Source organism: Jaculus jaculus, chromosome 3 (genome assembly GCF_020740685.1).
Source record: "Jaculus jaculus isolate mJacJac1 chromosome 3, mJacJac1.mat.Y.cur, whole genome shotgun sequence".
Classification (NCBI taxonomy): Eukaryota; Metazoa; Chordata; class Mammalia; order Rodentia; family Dipodidae; genus Jaculus; species Jaculus jaculus.
In genome coordinates, this window is record NC_059104.1 from 2544134 (window position 1) to 2556143 (window position 12010).

General features: G+C 50.1%; 1 protein-coding gene across 4 annotated transcripts in view; it reads right to left on the reverse strand.

Moving 5' to 3' along the window:
* Nucleotides 1–4144: 4144 nt before the first annotated feature.
* Nucleotides 4145–12010, reverse strand: part of Arhgef7 (Rho guanine nucleotide exchange factor 7) — a 131054-nt gene continuing 123188 nt past the window's right edge. For all 4 annotated transcript variants that reach the window (XM_045146204.1, XM_045146205.1, XM_045146206.1 and 1 more), the window contains 3 exons: nucleotides 8136–8235; nucleotides 7828–7882; nucleotides 4145–6476 (listed from right to left, as the gene is read on the reverse strand). In XM_045146204.1, coding sequence (XP_045002139.1) covers nucleotides 6354–6476; nucleotides 7828–7882; nucleotides 8136–8235 — 278 coding nt within the window. In that variant the 3' untranslated portion in view covers nucleotides 4145–6353. The remainder of the gene's footprint in view (nucleotides 6477–7827; nucleotides 7883–8135; nucleotides 8236–12010) is intronic.

The window sequence follows — 12010 nt, forward strand, 5'->3', positions numbered from 1 at the left end:
CCACCTCACTCACACAGTCAGACAGGGTGCCCTCATTCATGGGAAACCGCACAAATGCCGTGTGTTGGCCTCTGCTCAGAAGTGAATATGGAAGACCCATGGCCGCCCCCGGCTGTGGAGTGGGGAGGGTGGGGCGAGGCCAGGGGCTTTTCGCTGGATTCCTACACACGGCTTGCATTTCCTCCACTTACATCTCGATGGCATAAGGCTCTGGGGCTGGGAGATTGATTGCACAGTGGCTAACGTGCTTGCTGTGTGAGTTATGAGGACTTGAGCTCAAATCCCAAACACCCATGTGAAAGCTGGACGTGGAAGCATGCCTGGGGCCGGACGGGGGACGGCCAGGGTTTCCTGGTTAGCCAGTCTAGGGTCAGCAAGAAACCATGGCGGTTTGATTCAGGTGTCCCTCATAAACTCAGGTGTTCTGAATGCTATGCTCCCAGCTGTTGGAGATTTGGGAATTAACGCCTCCTGGAGGCACTTTATCTTTGGGGGCAGGCTTATGGGTGATATAACCAGCTTCCCCATGCCAGTGTTTGGCACACTCTCCTGTTGCTATTGTCCACCTGATGTTGGTCAGGAGGTGATGTCCACCCTCTGCTCATGCCACGGTTTTCCCCTGCCATCATGGAGCTTCCCCTCAAGTTTGTAAGCCAAAATGAACTTTTTTTTTTTTTTTTTTTTTTTTTGCCTACAAGCTGCTCTTAGTTGTTTTCTGTGGCTTTGGCCTTGTGGAGCTGATTTTCAAGAGGAATGTGGAAGGATTTGGAACCTTGTCCTAAGAGATGACTTTCAGAGCTGTAAGTACAGCTTGATAGACTATTCTGGTCAGAGTTGAAAAGACCTGAATGCAGTAAGAATGTTGGACTGTGAAGTTTGGTTTGTGAGGGTGAGAAAGAGCTTTGCCTGGACTGGGCTACAAGCAACTTGTGTGAGAGACTTGCTGTTATGCCAAGATGTTCTGAGAAGTTGTGCAGGGTTGTGGTCAGAGAAATACAGCACAGAAATAAAATCTTTGGTGGCACACCTTTAATCCCAGCACTTGGGAGGCAGAGGTAGGAGGATTGCCATGAGTTTGAGGCCACCCTGAGACTCCATAGTAAATTCCAGGTCAGCCTGGGCTAGAGTGAGACCCTACCTTGAAAAACCAAATATAAAAAATAATAAATAAAAAATCTTTGGTCCAAAACTTCTGCCTGTTTAGCTGCAATTGCATGAGAGATTACAACCATTGATATTGTGCCAGCTGACCTGCATTGGGACAACAGGAAGAATGCACTCTTTGGAAGGGGCCTGAATGCTGAAGGAATGTCCCATTCTTCAAAGTCTGCTTTATGGCCTCCTGGATTAACAAGACGGCACCCTACCTGGTAGTATGGAGTATAACAAATGCAGGAAAGAGAGGGTCATTGACTTTGCAACACAGTTTTGTATTTTGGAAATGGCCATGGGCAATGTGAGGCAGGCTTAGAGTTTACCTGCATGGAGAGCAATGGAGCCATGATGATGGACCATGGGTTATAGTGGAGACCCAGTGGAGATGCCGGGACCACGAGATGGCTGGTAAGGAAAGCTGTTCTCACCAGATGACATTTTCCAGGACTCTGAACAGCCTAGCTGGAGGGGCAGAGTTAGAACCCCACAGACTTGTCAGTGGTTAGAATTATCGGACTTGCAGATTCGTCACTGACTAGAGTTGTTGGACTTGGAGCTACAGAGTTTGATGTTTGCCCTATTTAAATCTTGTATTGGCTGAACATTTCTTTGCTATGCCCAATGCCATTTTTTGCAGTGTGAATGTTTATTCTGTGCCATTATGGGTCTTGGGGGGATTTTTTTTGGCATTATGGCTGTTAAAAGACCTTGAATTATGGGGATGTTTGAACATCATTGGGATTAATAAAAACTATGGGGATTTTAAGGTTGGACTGAATGCATTGCATTTTACATCATGTATGGGTATCAGTTTATGGGGGCCAGGGGCAGAATGTGGTTTGATTCAGGTGTCTCCCACAAACTTAGGTGTTCTAAATGCCAGGTCCCCAGTTGGTGGCTGTTTGGAAATTAAAGTCTCCTGGAGGCAGTGTATTGTTTGGGAAAAGCTTATGGGTATTATAGTCAGCTTCCTCTTGCCTGTTGTTGTCCATCTGATGTTGGCCAGGGGGTGATGTCCACCCTCTGCTCATGCCATTATTTCCCCCTGCCATCATGGAGCCTCCCCTCGAGTCTGTAAGCCAAAATAAATCATTTTCCCCCAAAAGCTGCTCTTGGTCGAGTGTTTTCTGCCATCAATGTGAACCTGACTGCAACAGAGACCAATCAAACAATAAAAACTTTAAAAAGAGGGGAAAAGGGTGACCAAAACACACAATGTCAACCTGTGGTCTATCATGCAGATGCACACCACACATACCAGACACATACATGCAATACTTAACACCCTTTGAACATGGCCAGTTCAAACACAAGTGTTTGGGGCATTGTAGGCCAGCCATAGTGCTAATCACTGAGAGATTCTGAATCCCTACTCATTTTTGCCTAATGTAATTGAGATTTTAGATTCTTGCTTTAGTGTTTTTTTTAAAATAATTCTGTGCATGTATACCGTGTATTTTGATCACATTCGCCCCCATTATTCCCATCCCCTCCCACTTCTGCTGAACTCCCTATCCTCAACTAGGCCCCCTCTTTGTTTGGTTCATGAACATACCAATGGTTGGCTGGACACCCTGCATGGCCACATTAGTAGCCACCAGGTGCTGTTCACCTCAGCAGAGTTCGGCACTGGACATGATCCTTTTCTTCTATAGACAGACTATCACCACCACTGGGCCCAAACAAGGGCACCCTGGCTGAGTACGGCCACACTGCAGGTTAGCGGTCAGGTTAGGAGTTGGCCTGACCCACACATGGAGCTCTGGTCACAGGCATGTCTCATGCTGGCAGGCTTGTTTTCTGGGTGACCAAGGAGCAATGTGGCAGAGGGGAATGACAGTTGTAAGGACCACACCACCAGATGAAGAGGAGTCGTACGTCTAGTAAGAGCTGGTGCCACGCACACACGGCCACTCATCTCCTCAGTGTGTGGTAGAAAGAATTTAAACAAGCTTTCAGTCACCTGAGCAGAACCCGCTCTCTGAAGTCGAAGATCCCAAGATGGCCAGTTTCAATGATGGATGTCTGCCAAGCTGGGTGGAAAAGGCACCACCAGATCTCCTTCACTAACCCTCCCCAAAGGTCTGCTTAATGTTTCTTAGCATGTCCTTAATCCAGCGTGGCAGGAGAGGCAGAGGCTAGAGAAAACGGGTACAATTGCTACTTCAATCTCCTCTAAAGCCTTCACTTACTTTTCTATCTAACTCCAAATGCTCTTGATTTGATTTCAAAGGTAAACCCAGTATTTTCCAGCACCAAACCGATGTCAGTTTGTGTGTTCACACACATGGGCACACATGTGCAGATGTACGTGCATGTGCGATGTGTGAGCAGGCCAGAGGGTGACATGGGGTGTCTTCCTTAATCACTTTATTTATAGAGGCAGAATCTCTCACTTGAATCCCCATAGCACTCATTTGGCTGATATGACTGGCCAGTTTTTCCAAGGATCCCACCTCCACCTCCTGAGCACTGGGACTGCAGGCGGGTCCCATGGCCACAGTTCACTGGCACAGGAGGTGCTTTACCCACTGAGCCATCTCTTCAGCCCACAGGAATTTTAAATCTAAAAGCTGAAGGCTAAGCCATTGTATAAAACGAACCTCTCCTCAACTGTGAACTTCTATTTACCTTAGATAGACCACCACCAAGAAAAGTCATCCCCCAGTGGAATGTGAACCAGTTTAACTGGAGTTACTTACATGGCCAACTTACGGATGTATTACTGCTTAAGAAAATGTCTCCCAGAACTGCTAACTGCCTACTACGCCTGGGGAGGAGGTGTGACCTCGAGTCCCTCCCCTCACGACAGAAAGTTAATGGGCCCAGGCTTGCCTAGGCCTCTTTCTGGTAACTGCAGTTGGTAACAGTTCAAGAGCACAGCGGCACACCGTGTCATACCTGGAGGACAGCAGCTGCGCACACACACACACGCACACGCATGTGCGCACACCTACACACCAAGCATATCAAAGACGAAGGTGGCACATTTTTTGAGATAAGAAAAATAATCAGTTTAATAATTACAAGGATGTCATACAGACACTGTAGTAGTCAACACCAGGATGCTGCCTGCACCTCGGCTTCCCATGGTGTTGGGGCGCCCCAGCAAGTGGGAATGATTGGCATGGAGGGGCACACAGGTGTGCAGGTGTCCAGGCCCCTCAGGGAGAGCTCACTGGAGCTGCAGACACCGCTACATCTCCCACGGTTTGTAACAAAGTGCTTCACATCTACAGGATAGGAAATGGCTTCGTCTCCTCCTCGCTCAGGAGCAGCCTTGGTGAATGGTGCCCCTTTATTATCTACACCAAAGCCCACTCCTGGAGGCCACCTGATGAGACATATGTGTAACAGGGGAGTTAAAAAGAACTGCTCTCAGATGCAGATTCTTGCTGCCTGGAGAGCCTATATACGGGCTCCTCAGAAAGAGAAGGCAATGTGTCCACACACAATTCTGGCCACCACGTCCAGGCAGGGATGTTAAAAACATGAGTATTCTCATGAAATACATCAAGGGAATCATTAAGGCAGGTCTGTAGAAGATCATCCTGGGACAGAGAAGGCGACCTCATTGGTGGCAAGGACGATTTTTGGAGCTGCACGGCAACCCAGGCCAGCTGTGGCTGGTGGTGGTGATGTGGGGAGTTGTTCCTGAGTTAGACTGTGCTGCGAGAGCAAACGCACTTGACCATGCTCCTCTGTGATGGCCTGCGAATCCCCCAAACACTTGGAAAACAAGAACAGAGATATGCCATCTTCTCTTGCTTCGGTGTTAGTGGACAGAACGCTGACGCTGAGGTGATCTAGAGAAGGCCAAGTGAGGCTGCTGGACTGGGGCTGACAGGCCCGGGCGGGGGAGACTGGGACCAGTCAGTGCAGAGGCAGAAGCCAACACCAGAACAGGAAGCACCTGCAAAGAGCCCAGCTCAAAACCACCACAGAAGGCTTGTGTGAGGGCAAAGGGTGGCCTGGCCAGCAGACCAAGTCAGCCAGCGTGTGTGAGGCCAGCACACAACGCGCGGTGCTGCTCCTGATTTTAAATCCGTAACACTGCCTATGGACAAGCTTCCTCCACTCAAAGCAAGCTCTGGACAAAGCAGGTGGCTAAGCTCCGGAGGTCACCGTCACCTGCTGCTGAAGCAGCAGCAGCCCCTGCGGCGGGCCCTCCCAAGCCCACCTGGGGAGGCAGCAGAACGAAGCCAAGGCAGGGCCCTCTCCACAGCTCAGGGCAGTCCTTGACTACCCAGCTCGAGTTCAGGTGTGTATTGCTTTATTCTTGCTGAAAGAGGGAGGGCGGGCTTTCAGTGGGTCTGGAACAGTGCTGGCTAGAGCCCACGGCAAAGCAGACCTCAGGGTTGAGGTCAGCTGACAGCGTTAGCTTGCAGCACCGCCTCTGTCCAGGCTCACTGGCTGCGGTGTACAATAAATAATGCATCTATGTACAGGTCCTAGTTTTCTCAGGGTGAGGGTCAAACAGTGCATTCTGTCAAGTTTCCACATGAGCCCACATAGGCCAAACTCACCCACTTCCCCGCCGTGACACACTCCCGTAACCCATTCCCTGGGTCAGCGATGGGAGCCAGCACCGGTAGGTAGACAGGTGGATGAAGACTTGCTGGAATTCAGGACCGAGTCTCATTCAGCCGGTATGGTGGCCAGGGCACAGCCACAGGCCTGAGGCTAGAATACTGAAAGGGAAGACTGGTGACAAAAACACGGTCCTGCTGCCTCAGCACGGGGAGCCCACGCGGGTGCTGAGAACTTCAGACCTCTGCTGAAGGCCATCTTTCCACCTGTTTTCAAAGCTTCATGAAAGCAGCTCCAAATCCTCATGTCCAGAAAGGCTGGTGGGAAGAAAAACCCTAGCAAGAGGGTCAGCCCCCCACACGATCCAGACATGCGTCTGGCATGGAGAATTTACAAGAAGCACGTGTGTTTCTATATTCAAGTGCAAGTCCAAAAGCCGGGACTTGGGCCCGTCACTGCACAGTGAGGGAACCGAGAGGTCTGAGCGGGAGGCTGATGCGGCGTGGGTCCCGTGCCTGTGGCTCACATGTGGGTGTTTCAGCCGTGGCACTGTCCATTTGCCCGACGGAGACCCCCTTCCTCAGTCCCGACAGTCACCCTGCCTGGGCCAGAGGTCCCGACCTGGTCTGGGAACTGCTGGTCTTCAGGCTGGAGGAGGAGGGGGCGGCCTATAGGTTGGTCTCATCCCAAGCAGGGTCATTCAGGCTCTTCAGAACCTTCCTCACCAGCTTCTCCAGGTCCCTGCGGGCCCTCTGCTCCTCCTCTAATGACTTCCTCATCTTCTTGTTGTCCTGGAGGAGAGCAGAACATAGCAGGGTCACCACCCTTGGCACTGCACGCATCCTGCCTTAAACTGCACCCTGGAGGTGAACCAGGTGGCAGCACTTGCGGGCGGGGGCAGGGGGCTGGAAAGGGGAGGTATGAGTGGACACTGAGGGACTCTGGGCAGCAGTGGACAGCTCATAGGTGTAAGCTCAGTCTTTGTAGCTCTCAGCTCACACACATTAGAGAATCTTGAGAAAACACAACGCAAGGAAGTAGCTGGAAACGCTGACAGGAGTGATGGTTCTGCAACCTGCTGTTTGCATTCTTAATGTGCTCGTAGAGCAGAGGAATAACAGGCAAAGCCTCAGGAGTGAAGGAAGGTGTGCTGCTCTGAAGGCCCTTTGGAAAAGCCCGTAACATGGGGAGGGAAGCTCTGGACCCACGGGGATGCCGTCTCAGGGCTGACCGAAAACACCAGTCCTGTTCCTCCAAGCCCCCAGCACTGGCCACCTCCCTTCAAAACTGTCGGGTCCTATGCACATCACACACGACCGCACAGCACCCCTGACAGGCTAGCCAAGGGCCACTGACAGCGTCCTGGCTCCTAAAGCATCACACCAACAATGAGCCTCCTGCAGCCAGCAGAGCTATTCTTGACACCGTACTTGCAATTATTCCAACAAACTCTGAGATGCTTTGTGTATAAACAGCACAGTTTAAAAGGGTTAAAGAAGTCACATCATATGCACATTTCCTGTCTGCCACTCTTACAGAGAAGAGCAAGGGCTCAATGTGCTGGAATGAAAAAATAAAAAGACGACTTCCTTCAGTATTTGTGTGCTTATAGAGAGTGAGTTTAGTTTTTTTTCATTTTCCCCCCATTTAAACAAAGATTAAAAAGTGATTGAGGGGCTGGGGAAGCAGCAGTCAGTAAAGTGTCTTACAAGCATGAGGACCTGATTTCAAGCCCCAGAACCCACATTAAAGAAATACGGTGTATTCATAACTCCACAGTGATTATCACCCCATTGATGAGGATCTTCAGTGGAATTGGGGGGGAGGGGTCAACAAAACAGGACAACCCAATGGAAACATGGCCTTTTGCAGTATTTTCATATACTGAAGTTCCCAATAAACATTACAGACATACATACATACATGCATGCATGCATGCATAAGTGTGTGCATGGCAGCTCATGCTTATAATCCGTGTTGGGAAGAGAGACAAGAAGATTCCTGGGGGTTGCTGGTCAGCCAGTCTGGCCTACTTGGTGAGTTCCAGGCCAATGAGAGGCCCCACCTCTAAAATGGTGGACAGTGCTGAGGAGCAGCTGAGGTTGCCCCTCCCCCTGCCCTTGCACGTGACACACAGCGCACCTGTCTTAACTCTTGGACTTCGTCCTTTAGCGCGTACACTGTGTCCACGAGGCTCCTGGAACAGAAAGAACAGGCACATGGCACGTGGCACTGCATGGGGCGGGCAGGGTTGCCGGGGCACTACCTGGGGCAGCAGGGCTCTCTGCCTATCCATGCTCCTCATCCAAATCTACCTCCAGGAACTTAGAACACTGGCAAAGGCTCTCTCCCGCCCATGAAGCCATGCCCCAGCCCTCAGGGGAGCCATCTGACTGCACCGCCCACGTAGGGGGCCAAGTCCCGCCTCAACAGACTGGAAGACATCTTACTTTTCTTCTATCACTGTCTGACCGTTACTTTTAGTTTCTTCGACTATAATTTTCTCTTCTTCTGGAAGCAAAACTTGTGGAACGGCTTCTTTGCGTGAGCCTAGGATCATTAAAAACAGAAAAGAACTCATGTGAACGCTGTGGCAGAGCTGAGACGGGAACTAAGTCGACTACAAGACACTTCCACACAAAGCTCCCAGAGTCACTGTGGCACGAGGACAGGCCCTTCTGAGGGTGGTCACTGCTGTGCCCGCGGGAAACCAGAACGGCCTGTCAATGTACCGACCTTCAAGTTTCCAGACCTGACTCTTCTAAAGACAGAAATTTTGAGCAGCACGGAAACTGAAGGTTCTGACCACTCTGCCCTGGATGCTTAACTAAATTTTAAACCATTGCATTGTTCCAGGCATTTCAGAAAAACATACAAGATCATGTAGCATACATACACTGAGCGCTTATAAATAAGAAGCTACAATTAGAACGAAGTTCAAGTCTACTGTAACCTCTAAAAATGAAAACAATCTTAGAGCACAGAGTTTAGAAGATGTGACTTTATTATCTGCTTGTTTTGTGAATGTTTGGGTACATGAAAAGCAGCACCCTGTTCACAATATCAGAGACCCACATGCCATTTAACCAGTTCCTAGCACAAAGCTAGCCGCTGATGTGAGGTGCGTGCTTCACAGAGCAATCGTAACAACCACATACTCATTTCGAAGGGAAAGGAAGAGAGTCAAAGTCTTTTTTTTTTTTTTTAAGGATATGAGCAAAAAAGTGTTTCTTTGAGGTTCCACAGTGTGGCAACATTAACCATTTATGTTTTGGGGAAATTAGACCACAGGCAAACTGGAGGAAGGACATGAGCTCCTGCACAGCCCAGGCACTGGCAGTGGGATCGTGCTTGCATAAACTGTCCTGCGGACAGCAACACTCGTGTGAGGTAAGCTGACTGACTGGACATGGGGGGGGGGGTAGCAGCTTGTTTTTGTATTCCGTGTTATTTCCAGGGAGCAATTTTGTGTGTCTTCCTGAAAGCCTGTCATGTTTTAAGGAGGGCACTGGTTGTACAGCCTTGTCACAGAAACCCCAATGTAATACAAGCGTTTTAAAGATAGGACTGGAGAATAGCTTTGGGAGCCCTTTTCCTAAGTATGTCTCTTCTAAACGGGGGGAATAAAAACCACTACTGCTGAAGCTGATGGTGGGCGGTTCATCAATCATTCATGACTCAAGAGAGAGACCTGGAAGACTGTGGCCTCAGGCACATCTCTGAGGACACCGCTGTGTCTGTCAAGCCCACTCCATTGGAGTGTTTTGGACACGAGCCCAGGAGAGCAGGGACTCCTTGGTGAGTGCAGGAATGATATCTGAACCAGGTGCATCACAGAGCACTCAGTGCACAGCAATGAAAAATGGGGCCCTTGTGTGCACTGATAGCAGTCTCTTCAGTGACATGCTGCCAGAATTCTGCCAGGGTCACACCAGCACACTGAAACACTCTGTGAAAGAGTTACGTCCAAGATGGCCGCCCACCTTGGGGGCTGGGCAAACTGTGTCCACAATGGGCTCTGGCAAAGCCACACTAACCATTCTTCCTCTAGCGGCCCACGTCTCAGGGATGGTGGGCTTTAAGATACAGCCCTAGAGAGGAGTGCATTGCTAAAGATGCCATCCAGCTGATAATGTCTACCTCCCCCTGCCCCCTCGGGTCCTCCAACGGGGTTTACAGGACACAGGCAGATGGCCCTTCTGACCAGCATTTCCAAGGCTGCAAGAGCCCACCTTGAGACTCTGCTCCCACTACATGCAGAAAACTGGTGAGACCTGTGCGGTGGGCCACACAGGGGAACACGTGAGTGCAGGGAAGCATGGGTCCAGACCGGTCACCTGTCCCTCCCACCACTGCAGATGTGTTCTATCATGGAGAGGAAAGGTCAAGTCATATGCTGTCTACAAAACACAAAGAGCTCAGCTAGGCACACCCCTATGAACAGCAGCAACCTGGGAGGGGTCAGCTGCTCACTTTTCCCATATGGCCTGGCCCTGACGGCTGGTGACTGTGCGAGAGTCAATCAGAAAATAGCCTGAAGGCACGTCGGCTACAAGCAGCTTGACACACACTTCAGCAGGATCAGCAAACGAGACAGGCTGAAGTCTCGTGCCAAACTGTGCTTGAGGCAGGTCATGGCCAGTTACTTTTGTCTTTTCTAGCTTCCTGGACTTTACATTTCTAGCACTAAAGCTTCCTCATGAGGGTTACAGAGAAAGAGGGTACCTTGAGACCTATACTGCACCCCCAGTGGTCTCCTTTCACTGCCTGTAAAGAGAATCAAAACGTAACTTCTCTACGAAGATCCTCTGAGAGTTAAACCCTGACAGCTTTCTCTTAACAAATGAATTCAGGAAGGAAAGCCTTAACTCCTTAAGTAGCCTAACTGGTCTGTAACCCCTAAGGACGGGATCCAGCTGAAAATGCATGGCACGGGTCTTGCTTTTACCGAAGATCTCAGCACAAGCCAAAGTTCAAGAGGCTCTCTTCCTGACAACTGCTAACTACTCAGGCCCGCAGCACAGAACAAGAACGCAGACGCCGATGTGCTGGCGAGTCCAGGCGCTTGCCGAGGGACGTTCCCATCCTCCCTCGCAGAGAAGTCCGCGCACACTGTTCCACAGAGACTAGCAAAGGCACAGCCCTCAGCAAAACAAAAGGGCTATTCTCCAGCCAGGTTTCACGAGGAAGTTTGGCCATTTCCTTGCGAACAAAGGTTTTGACCTCTAAAGTTACTGAATTGAGAGGTGTCTTAGCCCAATTTTCCCAAATGTCTGAGCTGGAAAAAGCACGTCAACCGAGGATGTTCTAGTACTTCATTTTAAATCCCCAAGCTCAGACACAGGAACACATGTATGGTGCTCTAGGACAGTGAGCATCTGTACTCCTCAGCCTTCAGTCTGAGGAAATCAAGAGGTCCCAGGACGAGTCCTATTAGGAGGCGCGTGCAGTCAGCGCCTGGAGCGCCACAGTGCACTTCCAACAAAGGGCTTGGGTTGGGTTTTCTACTTCAGCCCATCTCACCCTCATCTGAATGGGGAACTTTTTTGTTTGACTGCTTTCATATCAATACTAACATCTTGTGGTTTCTGGTTAATGGTCTGAGAAGCGCCAGACTGGTCTACAACCCCACACAACACTGGCCCATCCTTGTCACTACTGTTTCTTCATGGAGTTGAGAATAAGAAACCCATGAATATATTTATGAAAACCAGCACTTCCCAAACTAGAGTATCCGGGAACACACTTGCAGCCCAAAGCTACTCTTGGGGACAATCATGCCCACGGTTGGGGATGGCAACTGCAGGTATGAACACTCACAGGAACAGAACTCTAAAGCTGTCAACAGTAGGGGTGTCTCCTCAGAAAGCAGCAGGCTGTAGACCTAGCTTTGAAACACACAGACCTTGTCAGGGAGAAATGTTTCAGAGGACAGTGTGTCCAGTCTGTGTCAAAACCAGGATCACCCTGGGGTACCCCACTCTGCTAACGCCCCCCACGCTGTCTGCAGGAACCCCTCCCAGGCGCGGTGTGTTAAATCGGTAAGCACCTGTGAGGCATGTGAACACAAGTGTCTGCCTGCATCAAAGACCAAGAATTAAGTGTCACAAAGAACATCTGCCCAGCTGGCCAGCTACTCAACACATGTGTAGCATGCTTTCTTAAATACGGGGCCTTTCTACATCGGGTTCAGTGATACTCAACTGAGGGGCTGGAGATGTAGCTCAGTGGCACAGTGCTTACCTAGCGTGTGTAAGACCCTGAGGGTTCACCCACAGTACCACCACCAAAAACGAAGAAACAGGTGACAAGTTCTCAGGAGCAA